This window comes from Hemiscyllium ocellatum, chromosome 20, assembly GCF_020745735.1.
Source record: "Hemiscyllium ocellatum isolate sHemOce1 chromosome 20, sHemOce1.pat.X.cur, whole genome shotgun sequence".
Taxonomy (NCBI): Eukaryota; Metazoa; Chordata; class Chondrichthyes; order Orectolobiformes; family Hemiscylliidae; genus Hemiscyllium; species Hemiscyllium ocellatum.
Genome location: NC_083420.1, coordinates 23133579 through 23155694, shown reverse-complemented (window position 1 = coordinate 23155694; position 22116 = coordinate 23133579). Strand labels below are relative to the sequence as shown.

The 22116-nt window shown below is 41.7% G+C and overlaps 1 protein-coding gene across 4 annotated transcripts in view; it reads right to left on the bottom strand.

Annotated features, from left to right (window-relative positions):
* Positions 1–22116, bottom strand: part of usp42 (ubiquitin specific peptidase 42) — a 111868-nt gene that overhangs the window by 7736 nt on the left and 82016 nt on the right. For 3 of the 4 annotated variants that reach the window (XM_060840579.1, XM_060840580.1, XM_060840582.1), the window contains 4 exons: positions 14345–14436; positions 8246–9661; positions 6821–7149; positions 3567–3713 (listed from right to left, as the gene is read on the bottom strand). In XM_060840579.1, the coding sequence (XP_060696562.1) occupies positions 3567–3713; positions 6821–7149; positions 8246–9661; positions 14345–14436 (1984 nt within the window). The remainder of the gene's footprint in view (positions 1–3566; positions 3714–6820; positions 7150–8245; positions 9662–14344; positions 14437–22116) is intronic. The other variant, XM_060840581.1, reaches the window with a different exon arrangement.

Here is a 22116-nt window from a genome sequence, read left to right as displayed (position 1 = left end):
AGGAACTCATTATTGACTGTTGGTGGGATGTTACTCATGTCCCCATACACGTTAACAGCACAGAGGTGGAACAAGTGGAGAGTGTCAAGGTCTTGGGAGTGTCATCCACAACAAACTTTCTTGGACTCTTCATGTGGAACCACTGGTTACAAAGGCCCAACGTCTTCTCTTCCTCAGGCAACTGAGGAAATTTGGTATGACTGCGAATACCCTTGCCAATGTTTACAGGTGCGCCATCGAGAGCATTCTGTCTGGATGTATCTCTACCTGGCATGGCAACTGTACCATTCAAGATCGTAGATGGTTACAGAGAGCAGTGAACTCAGCCCGGACAACCACAAAGGCCAACCTCCTATCTACAGAATCCATCTACTAGGCCTTCTGTCAAGGAAAGGTCGCCAGGATTCTCAAAGATCCATCCGACCTTGGTAATGTTTTTCTACAGCCTCTACCATCGGGGAGAAGGTACTGAAGCCTGAAATACATGCACCAGCCAGTTTTGTAAAAGTTTATACCCTACTGTTGTTAGAATACTGAATGGACTCAAACTCTTAACATTCGCCTGTACCTGTGTGTTTGTTTTTGCCGCTGTTTACCTATTATTTTTTTATCTATGCTACTTAACTATGTGATCTGCCTGTATCGCTTGTAAGACAAAGCTTTTCACGGTGCCTTAATACACGTGACAATAAATTCGATTCAATCCAATTCAGAGCTTCGATACAGTAATTTTGGCCAGGGAACACAGATGTGCATTGAAGTGCAGCTTGTGGTTGTTTTGCAGACTGAACATGGGTGTTCTGCAAAGCAGTCAGCCAGTCTGTGTTTCATCTTCCCAAAGGTCTCGCCCCACACCCCCTGTCTTATGCATATATACCACCTTTTCCTAGCTATCATCAGTTCTGAAGGAGGGTCACTGGACCCGAAATGTTAACTCTGCTTTCTCTCCTCAAATGTTGACAGTTTCTCCAGCAGTGTGCGTTTTGGCTTCCTTTCACTATTTTAAAAGTACCATTAAATAAGTTTGACAACCCCTGGTAGAGTATTGTAACGAATCAAAAATCAAACTGTCAATGAAAGCTTATAGAACTGCAACAGAAACCTATCAAAATTAAGCGAACAGTTTCTTTCTATGCTGTAAGATTCTATTCTTTAAGTAAGAAACAAACAAGAATTGACCATTTGAGACACCATTCAATATAATCATGGCAGCCACGTTCTCTTCTATTATGCATATCCTTTGATTCGGAGAGACTACACAGAAACATAGATGTACAGCATGGAAACAGACCCTTTGGTCCAAACTGCCCACGCTGTCTGCCTCAGTCTTGAAGAAACCCATGGAGCATAACAACTCAAGGCAGGTAATTGCTAAGATTTGCAATCCTCTGGGTTTTTTTGGTTTCTGGTCTTTGACCCAAATGATTGGCCACATTTACCAGGGGCTGAGTTGTAGATTCTCCAGATTCCTTTCCTTCAAGGAGGTTTAGTGACCATTAAAACTAAAGTGTGCAATAAAAACCAAAGCATTGCTGAATTGAGAATTAAACCTTAAAACTTTTGCATTCTTCAAATTTACTGAACAGTCTGGCAATTTGTGGTCACACATCATTTTTAAGAGGTAAGCTTCAATTCAATGCTTTTCATCAAGATTTTCAATCTATTCAGTTCAAATTTACTGAATTCAAATGATCTGAATTGAAACCGTTAAAACAGCTCCTGTTGCCTAACTAAGCAACACTTAACTTATGTCATGCCTTTATCATACAGAATGCCCCCAGGTGTTTTATAAAAGATTAAGGAAAGGCAACTGAAGGCTAACTTGAAGATTTTTTTAAAAATGGAAGATGGTTGCATAGGGGTAATATCACTAGACTAATAATAGTCAGAGTCATAGAGATGTGCAGCATGGAAACAGACCCTTCGGTCCAACTTGTCCATGCTGACCAGATATCCCAACCCAATCTAGACCCATCTGCCAGCACCTGGCCCATATCCCTTCAAACCCTTTCTATTCATATACCCATCCAAATGCCTCTTAAATGTTGCAATTGTACTTGCCTCCACCACTTACTCTGGCAGCTCATTCCATACACATACCACCCTCTGCATGAAAAAGTTGCCCCTTTTATTCCTTTCCCCTCTCACCCTAAACCTATGCCATCGAGTTCTGGACTCCCCCACTCCAGGGAAAGGACTTTGTCTATTTATCCTATCCATGCCCCTCATGATTTTATAAACCTCTATAAGGTCAACCCTCAGCCTCCTATGCTCCAGGGAAAACAGCCCCAGCCTATTTAACCTCTCCCTATAGCTCATATTCTCCAAAGTTTGGGAGAAGATTTGTAGCTCGGGTGCTCGTTATTGTGGTTCTGTTCGCTGAGCTGGGAATTTGTGTTGCAGACATTTCGCCCCCTGTCTAGGTGACATGCTCAGTGCTTGGGAGCCTCCTGTGAAGCTCTTCTGTGGTCTTTCCACCGGCATTTGTAGTGGTTTGAATCTGCTGCTTCCGGTTGTCAGTACCAGCTGTCTGTTACACTGCAGCGGACAGCTGGAACTGATAACCGGAAGCGGCAGATTCAAACCACTACAAATGCTGGAGGAAATATCACATAAGCGCTTCACAGGAGGCTCCCAAGCACTGAGGATGTCACCTAGACAGGGAACGAAACGTCTGCAACACAAATTCCCAACTCGGCGAACAGAACCACATCATATCCTTCAACCGTGGCAACATCCTTGTAAGTCTTTTCTGAACCCTTTCAAGTTTCACAACATCTTTCCGATAGGAAGGAGACCAGAATTGCATGCAATATTCCAACAGTGGTCTAACCAATGTCCTGTAGAGCCGCAACGTGACCTCTCGACTCCTGTACTCAATACTCTGACCAATAAAGGAAAGCACACCAAACGCCTTCTTCACTATCCTATCTACCTGCGACTCCACTTTCAAAGAACTATGAACCTGCAGTCCAAGATCTCTTTGTTCAGCAACACTCCCTTGGACCCAATTTGTAGTCTTGAATTAATAATCTGGGAACACTGGCTCAATTCAAATAAAACAAATCTAAAACACAAAAGCTAGGTCCAGTAACCACAATCATGACGATTATCAGTGACTTTAGGGTAGGAAATGTGTCATCCTAACCTAATCTGGTGTGCATGTGATTCCAGTCCCACAACAATGTGGTTGACTCTTAACTATCCTTTGGTTAAGGGACATGAGTAACAAATTCTAGCAATGCAAATATCGCATTTTTAACAAACTGACCCAGAGATTCAGTTCTGAAGGGGTGTCATGTCAGATTGAATGGTTAACTCACTCTCTCCACAGATGCTGCACACCGTTGAGTTTTACTAGCATCTGCAGTATTTTGATTTGTTTCAATTAACAAGAATAGGTTGCTTCTCTTACTAACCCTGGGACTGTTCAGCAGGTCACCTTAAGAGGTGTTAAACTTCTCATGCGCAGACTTAACAATTCTAACCTCTCAGCTAAGGACTGATAAGGAAGCAGAAATACTGAGGAACACTAATGTCAAATGTTAACATAACAATAGGCTTACAGTGTTCTTTATCGAATTTTGAATAGGGTTTATGTGAATCACTTCCATTTTCCAACCTCCGCTTGGACCAGTCAGAAAGAGATCCTGATCCAACATAGTCCAAAAGATGTCTATTTAAGCTTCCATTATGCTCATTCAACAATTCCTCTGAAATTAAACAACAATAAGGAATCATTAGAGAAAGTAGCATCCAGGATTTAAATATATGATAAGTGAAACAATTTAGTACAATAATCAAACAGTTCCATTGGCTTTACAAACAACATATTGTAATAAGTTAATTTTTTAAAAATAATGATGACAAATAATTTGAAACTGATGTTCTTTATTTGGGGCAGGCAGGAGATAATCAACTGTTTCAATAAGATGCATAGAACACCAGGTAGACATGAAACTAATTTGACATTGGTATAGGATTTATTTTAAGCTACAAATGAAACCAGCTTTACTATTAATACATTCTGAAATACAATCTTAAGTTGATTACTGACAGTCTCCTGAACATGACCTAGGAAATGAATCCAATTAGGCCCAGTCTATTTTTCTTTATCAGAGACGGGCTGGCTGGCTATTTTCATCTCAGCTTAAAAACATTACAAATAAAATTTATTCAATACAGTTTCACGTAGTTACTTATTCTGAAAATATGAATTACTTACTATAATTGCTTTCTAGAGTTATTTAATGCAGGCAATACTACTGACGCATCCAGGAAATCTAGTGCAGTGTGTGCACAAATGTTTTTCTACCTGACTAAACTGTTTGATATTGGTTCACAAATGCAGCTTTAGTTGGGGCACTGGCAAGCTGTAGTATTTGCTTATGAATAGATTAGATTCCCTACAGTATGGAAACAGGCCCTTCGGCCCACCAAGTCCACACCGACCCTCTGAAGAGCAACCCACCCAGACCCATTCTCCTACATTTATCCCAGCACCTAACACTATGGGCAATTTAGCACGGCCAATTCACCTAACCTGCACATCTTTAGACTGTGGGAGGAAACCCACGTAGATACAGGGAGCATGTGCAAACTCCACACAGACAGTCGCCAGAGGCTGGAATTGAACCCTGGTCCCCAGCGCTATGAGGCAGCAGTGCTAGCCACTTTGCCGCCCCGCCTTTTTTTATTTGATATTCTGTCCTCTCTTACTCTAGCTCCTCTGAAAAACTTTGTGAGCCTGCCTCAAATACTCCACAAAGTGTATTAGTTCCGTATCCTGCACTATGATAAGGGATAGAATAACTAGTACTGGTCTGTTACTGGTATCCCACTGTTTCCAACAGTGGTTTTGGAATTTGCATTAAGCAAACAGAATTTAGTGCAAATCTTCAAACAGTTCAAGTTCTTGCAACACCAGATGGAGCACTAATCAAGGATCACTAAAAAAATTTGGTTAATCTGTTTGCTATATTGTTTTTGTATCTCTAATGCCAGAAATAAGGACTCCGAACAGTAATTTTGTTTGGTTTAACCATAGGCTTAGTCAGGCGATTGGCATTCTCTCACTTCTCAGATTTTCTTCGGGCCTCCCTCAGTTCACATTTCAATGTTTTCCATCCACCTGATTTTTCTCCTGTCTTCTGTTTTTACACTTCTTCAATCTTTGCTGGTACAAGGTTGTAGGGTCTCCGTCTCTAGTGTCTGTACTTCACGACCTTTCTCTAACTGCACTTACCACCTCTTAATTATTGAGCTTCTACATTTGATCTAACCCATTTATTTGCGTCTTTGTCAATCCAGTTAATTCTGAGCATCCTTTGTCTCACACACATTTCAAAAGCTAATAATATTCTCTCATCCACTTTTTTCAGAGTCCAACTCTTGGAATTATGTAATGCAATACTCCATAGTGGTCAGCTGATGAGACGTTTCTTCAGTGTCATGCTTATGAATTTCCAGACTCTACTAAAGTCACTGGTTGTGCTTACTGTCCTAACTAATCAACCAGAATTTAATTCTTGACCAAATTTGTTGTTCATTATCAATCACTTGAGGTGATGGTCTAGTAGTAATATCACTGGACTGGTAATTCAGAGACCCGAGGTAATGTTCTGGGGACCTGGGTTTGAATCCTGCCATGGTAGATAGTGGAATTTGAATTCAAAAATCTGGAATGAAGCATCTAACGATGACCATGAATCCCGTTGTCAATTGTTGGAAAGATCTATCTGGTTCACTAATGTCCTTTGGGGAAGGAAACTGCCATCCTTACTTGGTCTGGCTTACATGTGACTCCAGATTCACAGCAATGTGATGGACTCTTAACTGCCCTCTGGACAATTAGGGATGGGCAATAAATGTTGGCCCAACCAGTGACTTTCTCATCTAATGAATACACAAATAAATAAATAAATAAATAAATTGCTAACCGGCTCTCAACACTTATAATCTTGACTTTTCCATTGCCATCTAGAAGTAAAATGCTGGTCATTTACCTCATTTACATTCATTCAAAAAACTCAGTGTCTTTTGACTATGCTTTATTCTGTTGATGTGTGTTGTCAACTACATACCTGAGATTTCACATTCTAAAACCTCTCATGAGACTGACACATCTCTATGGTAAGTCTTCTTGCACCATTGTCTTTACTTTCTCTCCCATAATAAACAGCATGGGTGATGGAAGAAACTCCTATATGAATCCCTTCTCCAACTGGAATTGGTTTTTATGCCTATCACTAGCTCATATCACAACCATTTCTGTATAGTTCTCTTATTAGTAACATAAGTTTGGTTGCAAAGTGTGAAGTGTCTTCCACAGAGTAATATGCTGGACAGTGTCAAGAGCTTTGGCATAATTTGTGAACATAAGACAAAGTTGTGCTTCCTGCTTATTTTCACATTACTCCATGAGGTTTATAAACAAATGCATCCATCAAGTGTATTAGTTTCTGGAATGAAGCCAAATGGCTTCTCTGCCATAGGTGTACATCAGTGATGACTAGTAGTTCTTTAGATGCATAACTAAGTAGATATACGCTGAAAAAACGCAGATTAACTGCAAATATTAATATTGTTGCATAAGGCTAATCTTAAGATATTTACATTATGACAAGTAGTACAATAGAGTTATATTTAAAACGAAATTAAATATATTAATTGAAATTTTATCCATTGAGCGCACTTTGGTGTTAATGAAATGCCCAATGTGGAGATCACACAAAATCAAACTAGCATGAACCCTATTTTCAGAATTAAGACCAATGCCACATTTTACCAAAACTGATCATAAACCTTCACTGATTCCTACCTTTGCTGTGGACATGTGAGCCATTTAGCTTAGTGTCCAAATGTGCCAATTTTTCTTTCTGTGGAATTTGATCATCACCTGTTTGTTTATTTCTATGCATCATCTTATCTTCAGAATAGGTACCTCGAGTTGACTCGCAGAACCTTTCCCATTTGTTACTGGCATGAGGTGATTTCACGCTATGATATTTCCTGGAATGATGATGCTCTTTCTGATAATGGCTGTCTTTGTCACTGTGATGCCGTTTCTTTTTTTTCTTCTTCTTCTTTTTCCTGTGCTTTCTTTCATCAATGTCACAGCTTGCCTCAGATGCACCAAAAGGTTGTTGCCTTGAAAATGCAGATTTTAGAAATCAGTGAATGTCAAAATTGCAGAAAATACTAAAGAAATACTTTGCACTGTCTACTTAAAGTTTACTGAGGAAGAAAAGGCCATTTTCAAATTTTTGGCAGTGTTGCTGCTGCTAATGACACATTTAAAATCAAAACCTCAGATTTGCAATAGTCACTTGTTCTGAATTACATGCTAATATCTCAAATTTCTCACAACTGATTTCATGTTAAATACTTCATTATAATACTTCAAAAGGAAGTTTCAAAAGTGGCCTGTCTACTACAGTCACAAATCTCCAACAATAACTAAATCCAAACAGATGTCTTATCCTTGCTGGTACTCACTCAGAGCAATGGGAGTCTCATGCGATCTGGCAAATGAAAATCACATTAGTAGTTAGGATTCCTTTATCTATCTTGGAGTTTACACAATTTGTGTGGTGAAAGCCAAAGGGGTTTCACCCCAAAGTCGACCAATATCATGGCAGCTTGATGCCAAATATTGGACTGGAGAGAAAGAAAATGGCTCTAGTCCCAATTATTTTCATCATTAAATCCACAGAACTTAAGATATTCAAGATACAGAGGAATTTCAATTTTCCAAAGGACATGGGTAGGCAGTATTTTGTTCGGTTAATCGAATTCTGAATAATTGAATGCCAGGTAACATCGCTTAGCCGAACATCGGGACATTGCAATCTTGCTGGATAATCTGATACTTGGATAATCGAGGTTTCTCTGTATTCTAGCATTGGCCAAGATGCACAATCTTGAGGATGAGCATTAATGAGATCATCTTATTCTCAGTCAATTTACAGATGGACAGTGTCTCCTGCAAAAATGCAGCAAAGGCTCTGGTATCGCAGAGGCTCCTAGAGGTTCTAACCTTCCACCAGCCATGTCACAAATACAGACCTGCACAAGCAAACTTGATTATAGGTAATAAATAAAAAAAAATTAAAATGACTTCAAAATAATCTGTGAACAATGTAGAAGTGTAGCCACAGGAAGTTTCTGAAACATTTAAAACCATTTTATACTAATGTAGGTGGTGATGAACACAAAAGCTACAATAACAAGCTTCGAACTGTACCTGTGGTCTCTACTTCTGTGTTTGTCTTTTGATGTCTTTTTTTTCTTTGATTTTTTATGCTTTTTCATTCTCCTTTCCTCAGATGATCGATGCAGTTTTTTACATTTCCTTTCAGGATCACCTTCATCATTCACACTGTTACTACGTTTCCTTTTATGCTCATATTTGTGTTCCAGTCCATTATATTCAATGTGACTGCTCCAAGTCCTTCCATTTGAGCCAAAATTATATTTCTCTCTGTAAAACCTATCTTGATAAGGATAATAAGCTAGTAATGAGCTTGTCTTTGAATTACTGTAGTTTTGCCTATCAGCTGGACACTCATTATTTCTTCTATATTTATCATTGCGACCGTCTTGATAATAATCTTGCTTGTGGGAACAATTCCTGTAATTACAACTTGCTGATTTTTCAAACTCCCTTGCATTTTGGTGCATTCTTCTATCTTTGTGTTCCCTAGATCTGTGTCTATAATTAGACTCACCCTTATAACTATCCTTTTGTAAAGTTCTATTCTTTTCTGCACCAGTCCTTTCCCTACATTGAGATTTTACATCGACGAAAGTTGAGTTTTCTTTCATCTGAACCCGCTTTTCCTCTGGACCAGCTATATTTTTCCTTGGTGACATAAGACAGTTGTCTTTGTAAGTATTATCCTGTTCTGAAATGCTATTCTTATTTTCATTCAAATGTTCCCCAATGGCAGATTCCACAAAATTAGTTGGGTGCTGCTCTGGTTTCTGCTGTATGTCTTGACTTGGTTTGTTTTCGTGATACTGATTTTTGTTGACAGGTTGACGACTTTCCTCAATTACCCAGTTCTTGACTTCGTTATTTGTTCCCCTATCAGACTGAGGTTTTTTGATGCAATGATCTCCTCCTGTAAAATCATCCTGATTAGTCCTCCCCCTATAGGAGTGTTCCTTACAAGATTGACTTTCATTTTCCAAAATACTTCCCTGGTTGTTATTAGATTGAGGGTTATTACTGTGATTTTCCAATTCTGGCATCTTATTGCCTAGATCTTGACTTGATTGCTTATTTTCAAAACCATGAACATTGGTCTTATGGTCACCAGTCTGCATCTCCTCTTTGACCTGATTAGGTCTTAATTTTTCTTGGGTTTCAGTAATTTCTGGAATTGCTTGTACTTTGTGGACAGGACTTTGGTCATGGTAACTACTGTTAACATGACAACATTCAGCGATATTTTTCTGAAGTTCACTGTTGCTTTTAATAGGATTGACTGTGGATGATGTGGATGGCCCATCAGTGGCTTCTTTTAGTGGAGGGACCAGTGGATTTGCTTGCTTGTCAGCCATGTATGTATGTACTGTGTCTGCATCACCACCACCCCCACTATGATTTATTGCAGAACTGGCTTTAGAAGACATTAGCAATTTGTTTTGATTTGCCCTGAAATAGAAAAAAATGTTATTGATTACTTTAAAAAACTTCTCAAACACATGAAGACACCAAAAAATATGTCCCCCTGCCCCACCCAAGTCTTGAATCCTCCAAACCAAGGAATACACCTGCCATTCACCTTACCTGTGCCCCTCACCATTTTATAAACCTCTGTGTGGTCACCCTCGAACCTCCTATGCTCCAGTGAAAAAAGTCCCAGCCTCTCCTTATAAATCAAACCGTCCATGCACAGCAACATCCCAGTAAATATTTTCTGATTCCTCTTCAGCTTAATAATATCCTCCGTGCAACAGGGCAACCAGAACTGCACATAGTACTCCCGAAGAGGCCTCATCAATGTCTTGTACAACCTTAATATCATGTCCCAAATCCTATATTTAAAAGTCTGCATGACAAAGGCAAATGTGCTAAATGCCTTCTTAACCACCCTGTCTACATGTGACACAAGCTTCAAAGAATTATGTACTTGAAACCCTACCATTAATTGTAAATCCTGTCCTTGTTTGTATTACCAAAATGCAATAGCTTGCATTCATCCAAATTAAACCCCATGTGCCACTCCTCAGTCCATTGCCCTAACAGATCTCTTTATAATCTTAGACAACCGTCTTCATAGTCCACTATACCACCAATTTTAATGTCATTGCAAACATACTAACCATATTTTTCTATATTCACACCCAAAACAAAAGTGGACCCAATATCGATCCCTGCGGAACACTCAGTGGCTGGTGTCCAGTCCGAAAAACAACCTGCCTCTGTCTCCTTCGATTGAACCAATTTTGTATTCAGTTGACAAATGCACCCTGAACCCCATTTGGATCTAACTTTATTAATTAGTCTACTATGCAGAACCTTGACAAAGGCTTTACTGAAGTCCATGTAAACCAAGTCCACTGCTCTGCCCTAATCAACACAGAACATTACAGCGCAGTACAGGCCCTTCGGCCCTCGACGTTGCTCCGACCTGTGAAATTAATCTGATGCCCATCGAACCTACATTGTTCCATAATTATCCACATATACGTCCAATGCTCATTTAAATGCCCTTAATGTAGGCGAGTCTACTACTGTTGCAGGGAGGCCGTTCCACATCCCTACTACTCTGAGTTAAGAAACTACCTGATATCTGTCCTAAATCTATCACCTCTCAATTTAAAGCTATGTCCCCTCGTGTTAGCCATCACCATTCAAGGAAAAAAGCTCTCATTGTCCACCCTATCTCGCCCTCTATATCTTATATGTCTCGATTAAGTCACCTCTCAACCACCTCCTCTCCAACGAAAACACCCTCAGTTCCCTCAGCCTTTCCTTGTAAGACCTTCCTTTCATACCAGGCAACATCCTAGCAAATTTCCTCTGAATCCTTTCCAAAGCTTCCACATCCTTCCTAGAATTCAGTGACCATAACTGCACGCATTACCCAAGTGCGGCCTTACCAGTGTCTTGTAGAGCTGAAACATGACCTCGTGGCTCCAAACCTCAATCCCCCTACCAATAAATGCCGACACACCATATGCCTTCTGAACAACCCTATCAACACCTGGGTGGCAACTTTCAGGGATTTATGCACCTGGACACTGAGGTCTCTCTATTCATCTACACTGCCAAGAATTTTACCATTAGCCCAGTATTTTGCATTCCTGTTACTTCTTCCGAAATTAACTCTCACTTTTCCACATTAAACTCCACTTGTCACTTCTCAGCCCAGCTCTGCATCTTATCTAAGTCCCTCTGTAACCCACAACATCCTTTGGCACTATCCACAACTCTGCCTATTGTAGTGTTATCTGCAAATTTATTAATCCATTATTCTATGCCCACCTCTAGGTCATTTATAAAAATGACTAACAACCATGGCCCCAAAACAGATCCTTGCGGCATACCACTGGCAACTGAGCTCCAGGATGAACATTTCCCATCAACCACCACCCTGTGTCTTCTTTCAGCTAGCCAATTTATGATCCAAACCACGAAATCACCTTCAATCCCGTAACTCCTTACTTTGTGCAATAGCCTACTGTGTGGAACTTGATCAAACGCCTTACTGAAATTCATATATACTATATCAATTGCATTACCTTCATCCACCTGTTTTGTCACCTTCTAGAAGAACTCAATAAGATTAGTTAGGCATGACCTACCCTTCACAAATCCATGATGACTATCCCTGATCAAATTATTCCTTTCCAGATGATTATAAATCCTATCTCTTATAACCTTTGCCAATATCTTACTCACAACTGAAGTTTCACTGGCCTATAATTACCAGGGTTGTCCCGACTCCCCTTCTTAATCAAGGGAATGACATTTGATATCCTCCAGTCTTCTGGCACTACTCCTGTTGACAATGATGACATAAAGATCGAAGCCAAAGGCTTTGCAATCTCCTCCTTGGCTTCCCAGAGAATCAGAGGATAAATCCCATTCGGCCCAGATCTTCCAAAATTGCTAAAACCTCCTCTTTGTGAACCTCAATCCCATCTAATCTTGTAGCCTGGATCTCTGTATTCTCACTAACACTGCCCATTTCTAATATGAATCCTGATGAAAAGTATTCATTAAGTGCTTCCCTTATGTCCTCAGATTCCACACACAAGTTTCCACTATCTTTGATTGGCCCTAATCTTACTCTCATCATTCTTTTTTTCCTGGTATACCATAGAAGGCCTTAGGGTTTTCCTTGATCCTAACCGCCAACAACCTCTCATGTCCCTTCCTGGCTCTTCTTAACCCTCTCTTCAGATCTTTACTGGCTAACTTACAACTCTCAAGCCCCCTAACCGAGCTTTCACGCCTCATCACATAAGCCTTCTTTCTCCTCTTGACAAGAGTTCAACTTCTTGAGTAAACTATGGCTCCCTCTCTTGACAACTTCCTCCCTGCCTGATAGATGTATACTTATCAAGGACTCGTAATAGCTGTTCCTTGAATAAGATCCACATTTCAAGAGCGTTCATCCCCCGCAGTTTCCTTCATCATCCTATGTATCCTAAATCTTGCCTAATCAATCACATCATAATTGCCTTACCCCCAGTTACATCTCTTTCCCTGCAGTATATACCTATCCCTGCTATTGTAAACATAACCAAATTATGGTCACCTATCTCCAAATCTAAAACCTGGCCGGGTTAATTTCCAATACCAAATCTGATATGGCATCGCCGCTTGTTGGTCTGTCTACATATGGTGTCAGAAAACTTCCTGCACACATTGAACAAAAACTGACCCATCTAAACTGCATGAACTATAATATTCCCAGTCAATATTGGGGAAGTTAAAGTCCCCCATAATAACTACGCTATCTCTCTCGCTCCTATTGAGGATCATCTTTGCTATCCTTTCCTCTACATCCCTGGAACAATTTGGAGGCCTATTGAAAACTCCCAACAAGGTGATCTCTCCTTTCCTGTTTCTAACCTCAGCCCAAACTACCTTAGCGGATGAGTCCTCAAACATACTCTCAGCTGCTGTAATACCACCCTTGATTAAAAATTCCCCCCCCCCCCCGCCTCTTCTACCATCTTTTCTGTTCTAGCTGAAACATCTAAATCCCTGAATCTGCAACAACCATTCCTGTCCCTCCACAGCCATGTCTCTGAACCTTCTTGGTTACTTCCTGAAAAATTTAATCAAATTTGAGAGACACTATTTCACTTGCACAAAACCATGTTGACTATCCTTAATCATTCCTTGCCCCTCCAAATGCATGTATATCTTATCTTTCACAATCAACTCCAACAAATTATCCACCACTGAAGTCTGACTCACAAGTCTATTGTTCCCAGGCTTCTTTTTACAACCCTTCTGAAACAATGGCAAATGATTAGCCACTTTCCAGCCATCAGGCACCTTACCCATAGTTACACATGATATAAATATTTCTGGAAGCAAGCTCACAATTTCCTCTCTAATTTCCCACAATGTCCTGGGATACAAATGATCAGGTCCTGGAGATTTATTCCCTTTTGAAATTCATAAACTAGGACACCCAGAAACCTTCCAGAGTTCTGTAATCTCTCAGCAATTAGGTCATAAAATACAGGAGGAGAATGAGGCAATGCGGCCCATTGAGTCTGTTCTGCCATTCGATCATGACTGCTAGGTTTCTCAAGGACATTCTCTTGCCTTCTCCCCATAACCTTTAATTTTACTAATCAAGTATCTCTGTTGTAAATACACTTATAATTGACCACAACAGCTTTGTGTGTAAATGAGTTCCACAGGTTTACCACCCGCTAGTTGCAGAGATTCCTCATCTCAGTTCTCAAGGATTGTTCCTTTGCTCTGAGTCTGTGCCCTCAGATACTAATGTTTCTTACTAGTTGAAACATCTACACGTCCACATATGGAGATTCCTCAGTATTTTGTTTCAATGAGATCCATCGCGTTCAGACCAAGGATCCTCAACAACTCATATTACAACCCTTCATTCCCCAGGATCATTCTTGTGAAGCTGCTCTAAATCCCCTACAAGACCAGCACATCCTTCCTTAAATATGGGGCCCTCTTCCTCTCTGTCTCACTCCCACCTGACTGCTCCCCCCACCTCACCAGAATGATGATATTCATCAAAAGCTAATCTTTACGAGCTAAGTTTATAAATCTACTTTTCAATGTGACTTCAGTAGTTCTTATATAAATACTGCAATTTAGCGCCACTGAACTTACCTGACTTCTTCTGAAGCTTTCTCCTGCTTTATACTGCTTGTAGAGATCTGTGTTATCTTTTCCGTGTTTGGAATTAGAGGAACAGTGCTAATCTGGGATGATAAGATAGTAGAAACAATTATTAAATGAATCTTAACAGTATTAAAGGATCAATAATTATACCAGAATATAATCTGCTTTTCATGTGCATGGCAGAAATTTACCAATGCATAGTGATTAGAAAGAGAAAGTACAATGTTACAACCAGGAATGATACACTAACTGGAATGGCCTAAGGGAGGTTATCTGGGCAGAGGTAAACTAAAAAGGGAAAGATCACTTCATGTCATGGACGCATAGATCGAACCAAGCTTGCATATGGTATAACTAATTAAATGAATTTAAAATCAATTAAATGCCTGGAATAAATACTTAAGCCTCATTACAACCATGTCAATCGCTGTTGACTATTGTAAAAGCCCACTGGGTTCACTAACATTACTCATACATAGCTCAGAACACAACAACCATTTGGTATGTTTATTACAATACCATTGGAGTTTAAATGAGAAATTATGGTTCTCTAGTCATTGTAATACCAGAATTAGGGAGAATGACTGATCATATCATTGGAACATGTAAAATTCAGAATTGATGTTTGATGTAGGCTACTAGAGATTGTGTTTCAGAATAAGAGATCAACCATTTGGGACTGAAATAAATGCTGCAAATTCTACCTGAGGATCATGGATGCTTTGACAACAGAGAATGAGACACATTTCTTATACGGTTACAGTTATAGAAATAAGGTAACCTGAGTTTATCGCTGTGACAACAACTTTTTAAATTTATTCATGGGATGTGAGTATTGCTATCTTAAATCAGCATTTATTGCCCATCCCTCAGTTAAAAGTCAGCCACAGTGCTGTGGTTCTGGAGTCACGTGTAAGCAGTACCAGGTAAGGAAGGCAGGATGTCCTTTAGGAAAGGATTTGAGTGAACAGAACACATTGTATTAAAACAGCTAACAAATTTAGTCAAAGGAAATTGAGTGGAGGTAAAAGATCAGTAGTGATATAGAAATGTTCGAGCAGGCTCAGAGCAAAATTGCCTATACCTACTCCTATTACTAATTTTCTAAATAAGAAAATAATGGAAATCATTATACTTGGTAGGAGGCAACATTATTACACAAAACATTAATCAATTAAAACATGGAAATTATCATTTACTCAGAATTTGACTGCTGATAGTGGAAGGCAGTGGCATTGTGATAATGTTACTGGACTGGTAATCTAGGACCTGAGATTAATGTTTTGGGCATATGGATTCAAAATTACCACAGCAGGTGGCGGAATTTAAATTCAATAAAATATCTGGAATAAATACTTGAGCCTCAAGATAACCATGTCAATTGCTGTTGATTATTGTAAAAGCCCACTGGGTTCACTCAAATCCTTTCCTAAAAAGGACATCCTGCCTTCCTTACCTGGTTCTGCTTACACGTGACTCCAGAACCACAGCAATGTGGCTGACTTTTAATGAGGGATGGGCAAAAAGTGCTGATTTAAGATAACAATACTCACATCCCATGAATAAATTGTTGCCACAGCGATAAACTCAGGTTATTTCTATAACTGTAACTGTAGAAAAATATTTCTCTCATTCTCTGTTGTTAAAGAGAAACGTTCAACGTTCCACAGACAGCTGCTTTTGCCACAACCCAAGATCCACACAGTGCTATGCAGCGTCACATTTACACTCTCGCCCTTTCTCTCCAACAGCATCGCATCATACTGGCTCGGAGCTGCAGCGCTCTGCAGTTCCATTCTCCAGCTCGTTTGCTGTGCTAACAAAAAAAGCTTTTCCTTTTCCTTTCCGGCATCAAGGCCCACAAGATGCAACAACTCAGATACCCATGGCCCTTCAGTACCTTCCTCTCCACCCCTTCCCTCTGACTCCATCCCCTCCTCCACCTCACTTTCTGTTTGGTATTCACCATCCCTCCTAACTTTCTACTCTCCAATTGCTGAGTATGGAACATTCAGCAAAGTCTCAACTTTATCCCTCTGCATCCCCACCTTAATGAACTCCGGGAATGACATGACGTCGAACTCTTCTTTTCAGTCTTCTTTGCCTGCATGCCCATTTCTTTAGACAATAGTCCTTTCCCCATCCCACAGACTCCTATGCCCAACTACAACTCCAGGTATCTGGTGGTGATGGAGCGGCAGTGAAGGAGGCCCAGGACCTCCATGTCCTCGGCAGAGAGGGAGGGGGAGTTGAAATGCTGGGCCACGGAGGCAGTGTGGTTGATTGGTGTGGGTGTCCCGGAGATGTTCCCTAAAGCACTCTACTAGGAGGCGCCCAGTTTCCCCAATGTAGAGGAGACTGCATCGGGAGCAACAGATGCAATAAATGATATTAGTGGATGTGCAGGTAAAACTTTGATGGATGTGGAAGGCTCCTTTAGGGCCTTGGATAGAGGTGAGAGAGGAGGTGTGGGCGCAGGTTTTACAGATCCTGCAGTGGCAGGGGAAGGTGCCAGGATGGGAGGGTGGGTTGTAGGGTGGCGTGGACCTGACCAGGTAGTCACGGAGGGAATGGTCTTTGCGGGAAGGGGTGGGGAGGGAAATATATCCCTGGTGGTGGGGTCTTTTTGAAGAAATGTCGGCGGATGATTTGGTTTATGCGAAGGTTGGTAGGGTGGAAGGTGAGCACCAGGGGCTTTCTGTCCTTGCTACGGTTGGAGGGGTGGGGTTTGAGGGCGGAGGTGCGGGATGTGGACGAGATGCATTGGAGGGCATGACCAGGGCCTCCAAGCCCTCAGTTTTTTCCTCACCAGACGTCCCCAATAGTATCCTTCCACCGACACTCATTCGTTTGGCTGAACTGGTCCTCACCCTTAACAATTTTTCCTTTGAATCCTCCCACTTCCTCCAGACCAAAGAGGTAGCCACGTATGAGCCCCAGCTATGCCTGTCTCTTTGTTGGCTACGTAGAACAGTTGATCTTCTGTAATTACACTGGTACCACTCCCCACCTCTTCCTCCACTATACTGATGACTGCATTGGCGCCACCTCGTGTTCCCGCGAGGAGGTTGAGCAATTCATCAACTTCACCAACACATTCCATCCTGACCTTAAATTTACCTGGACCATCTCTGACACCTCCCTCCCCTCCCTGGACCTCTCCATCTCCATTAATGATGACCGACTTGACACTGACATTTTTTTACAAACCCACCGACTTCCACAGCTACCTGGATTACACCTCTTCCCACCCTACCTCTTGAAAAAATGCCATCCCGTATTCCCAATTCCTCCGCCGTATCTGCTCCCAGGAGGACCATTTCCACCACAGAACACACCAGATGGCCTCCTTCTTTAGAGACCACAATTTCCCTTCCCACATGGTTAAAGATGCCCTCCAACACATCTCGTCCACATCCCGCACCTCTGCCCTCAGACCCCACCCCTCCAACCGTAACAAGGACAGAATGCCCCTGGTGCTCACCTTCCACCCTACCAACCTTTGCATAAACCAAATCATCCGCTGACATTTCCGCCACCTCCAAAAAGACCCCACCACCAGGGATATATTTCCCTCCCCACCCTTTCTGCCTTCCGCAAAGACTACCTGGTCAGGTCCACGTCCCCCTACAACCACCCTCCCATCCTGGCACCTTCCCCTGCCACCGCAGGAACTGTAAAACCTGTGCCCACACCTCCTCCCTCACCTCTATCCAAGGCCCTAAAGGACCCTTCCACATCCAAAGTTTTACCTGCACATCTACTAATATCATTTATTGTATCCGTTGCTCCCGATGTGGTCTCCTCTACATTGGGGCGACTGGGCGCCTCCTAGCAGAGCACTTTAGGGAACATCTCCGGGACACCCGCACCAATCAACCACACCGCCCCGTGGCCCAACATTTCAACTCCCCCTCCCACTCTGCCGAGGACATGGAGGTCCTGGGCCCCCTTCACCGCCGCTCCCTCACCACCAGACGCCTGGAGGAAGAACACCTCATCTTCCGCCTCGGAACACTTCCAACCCCAAGGCAACAATGTGAACTTCAACAGTTTCCTCATTGCCCCTCCACCACCCCCCCCTCACCCTAGTTCCAAACTTCCAGCTCAGCACTGTCCTCATGACTTGTCCTACCTGCCTATCTCCTTTTCCACCTATCCACTCCACCCTCTCCTCCCTGACACATCACCTTCATCCCCTCCCCCACTCACCCATTGTACTCTTCCTTGAAGAAGTTCTCTTCCTCCCTCAACAAGGATTTCAGTGAGTCTCTCTCACTGCACCCCCCCAGGTACATCTCCATCGCCCCTCCCCCAACTCCCTCCTCCCTACCTTTTATCTTAGCCTGCCTGGCACCCTCTCCTCATTCCTGATGAAGGGCTTATGCCCGAAACGTCAAATTTCCTATTCCTTGGATGCTGCCTGACCTGCTGTGCTTTAACCAGCAACACATTTTCCATTGTACTCTATGCTACTTTCTCCCCACCCCCCACCCTCTTCTACCTTATCTCTCCACGCTTCAGGCTCACTGCCTTTATTCCTGATGAAGGGCTTTTGCCCGAAACGTTGATTTCGCTGCTTCTTGGATGCTGCCTGAACTGCTGTGCTCTTCCAGCACCACTGATCCAGAATCTGGTTTCCAGCATCTGCAGTCATTGTTTTTACCTAAATGTTAACTGCTTTCTCTTCACAGATACTGCCAGATCTACTTAGTTTTTCCAGCAACTTCTGTTTTTGCTTCTGATTTGCAACATCTGCAGTATTTTCTGGTTTTATTTAGCAAAAAAAACACATTCCTTCTCCTTTGAAAGGGCCCTCGACCACATGTGACCTATCACTCAACAGCGTAATAGGGCTCCCTTCTCCTCACTTTTTATCCCACCTGCCTCTGCATTCAAAGGATTATTCTCCACCATTTCAGACAACTCCAGCAGAACCCCCAGCTTACATTTTATAGGAATTATTCCTTCCAGGAACGTGTTTGTTTTTACTACATAAAACCCAAAAGAACTGTAGATGCTGCAAAATAGAAGCTGCTGGAAAATCTCGGCAGTCTGGTAGCATCGGCCCAATCCACAACCACCAACACCACCCACCTCCCCATGTAATCACAGAATGTGCAACATCTGCCCCTTCATCTCCTCTCTGCTCACCATCCAAGGGCCTAAACACAATCTTTCACCTCTACCTCCTCCAATCTGGTGTACTGTATTTACTGCAAGTAAAAAGTGAGGTCTGCAGATGCTGGAGATCAAAATGTGTTGCTGGTTAAAGCGCAGCAGGTCAGGCAGCATCCAAGGAACAGGAAATTCGACGTTTCGGGCCAGAGCCCTTCATCAGGAATTTTGATGAATCCTGATGAAGGGCTCTGGCCCGAAACGTCGAATTTCCTGTTCCTTGGATGCTGCCTGACTTGCTGTGCTTTAACCAGCAACACATTTTCAGCTCTGTATTTACTGCACCCAATGTTTCTACATTGGAGAAACCAAACACAGACTGGACAACCACTTTGCAGAACACGCCCAGTCTGTGCGCAAGCAAGAGCCTGACCTTCCTGTGGCAGTTCATTTTAACACAGCATCCTGCTCACATGGCTGTCCTAGGCATGCTGCAGTGTTCTAGTGAATCATAGTGCAAACTAAAGGAACATCATCTCATCTTCAGACTAGGTACTTTACAGCCTTCTGGACTTAATATTGTACTGAATTCAACATCTTCGAACTGTGAATCAACATCCAATTCTTCCCTTTCTCTTATCATATCCTTTCCCCCCAGACCAATGGGACTGTCTTGTCTTTTTAAGGCTGGCAGGAGAAACCCCATTGTTCTGTCATTCTCACATTCTCATCACTTAATCTGAATTATCAACATCATTTCTCCACCAGCACCCTACACCCACTACTCCCAGACCACCTCCCCTTCCCTCAAATTACAGCATCAATGCTGTTCCCTCCACACTTCTCACTTCAGCTCTGATGAAGTCATCTAATCTCAAAAAAGTTAGCTTGCTCTCTCTTCATGGAGACAGTGAGGTCTGCAGATGCTGGAGATCAGAGTTGAGTGTGTGCTGCTGGAAAAGCACAGCAGGTCAAACAGCATCCGAGGAGCAGGAAAATCGAGGTTTCGGGCCGGAGACCTTCATCAGGGCTCTCTTCATGGATGCTGTCTGACTGCTGTGATCTCTAGCATTTGTTGATTTCAGTTCCTTCTCCTCTCATTCAATAAACACATGATTACTTCCCTCTATAAAAAACAAATATGATTTTTTTTTCCCCTTCTAAATTAAAGCTTCCATGGAAGGCTCACATACGGAATATGATCTGGCCGACCTGGTTATGAAAAACCCAGAATGAGGATGCCAAAGAACCCCTTTATAGACGACTAGAGTAAAGCAATAAACTCAAGGGCACATAACAGATTAACAAAAAAATTGTTACAGCACAATGCTACAATTAATTAAAAAATTCATCATACAGTTTCCCATCCATTAGTCATACAATTATTGACCGAACATTAATTCAAAATGCGATACTTCACTTCAAATAAAACTGATAGTTGCCTACTTTGTTGAATAAACCATTTAAAGTACATGCTCCTGTGAAATTGCATTTTCTGGTAAAGATTTCTTCTTGCTAGTTAAGTCTTGAGAACATGAGCTTAAAATTCAGCATCTTTTCATTTCATGATATAATATGGAAACACTAAAACAATGCAGAAACATCTGCTGCAACTATATATGTTGTAAAAGCTACAAAAGAAATTAGTACCCAACAAATGTAAGATAGTGATGAAAACTGAAAATTAAGTTGCATTGAAAGGATGTAACCTATTGTGTTTGGAAGGATTGTAAATAAAATTAGTCACACTTTTGACTCATTTGATCAAATTCTTTGTATTTTCTAGACTTGACATGCTTTTACTTATACATAGTTTAAACTTCTGGCAGTGAAAGCCTCAGTGTTGGCACGTTTTGCATAGGTATCATCTATTACGAAAGCTATATTGTCCAGCAAAATTAAATAGAATGACTCCAAAACATGTGTGCGCTGCCATCTTCTGGCAAAAATGTAATTGAGTGAACATATGAACTAGGAGCAGGAGTAGGCCATCTGGCCCTTCGAGCCTGCTCTGCCATTCAATAAGATCATGGCTGATCTTTTTGTGGTCTCAGCTCCACTTACTTGCCCTCTCACTGTTACCCTTAATTCCTTCATAGTTTTTTTTTAAAACAATCTTAGCTTTAAAAACATTGACTGAACTACTTCACTGGGCAGGGAATTCCACCCTCTGGGTGAAGAAGTTCTGTCTCAATTTAGTCCTAAATCTGCTCCTCCTAATTTTGAGGCTATGTCCGCTTGTCCTAGTTTCACCTGCTACTAGAACCATCCTCTCTACGTCTATTTTATCTATGCCCTTTGTAATTTTATACGTTTCTATAAGATCCCCCCATATTCTTCTAAATCTAACAAATATAGTCCCAGTCCACTCCGTCTCTCCTCATAAACCAACCCCTCAACTCCGGAACAACCTCGTGAACCTCCTTTGCACCCCCTCCAGTGCCAGTACATCCTTCCTCAAGTAAGGAGACCAAAACTGTACACAGTAGTCCTGGTGTGGCTTCACCAGCACCCTATACAGCTTCAACATAACCTGCTTGCTTTTAACTCAATCCTTCTAGCAATGAAGGGCAAAATTCCCTCTGCCTTCCTAATTACCTATTACACCTGCAGACCATATGATGCATTCACAAAGACACCCA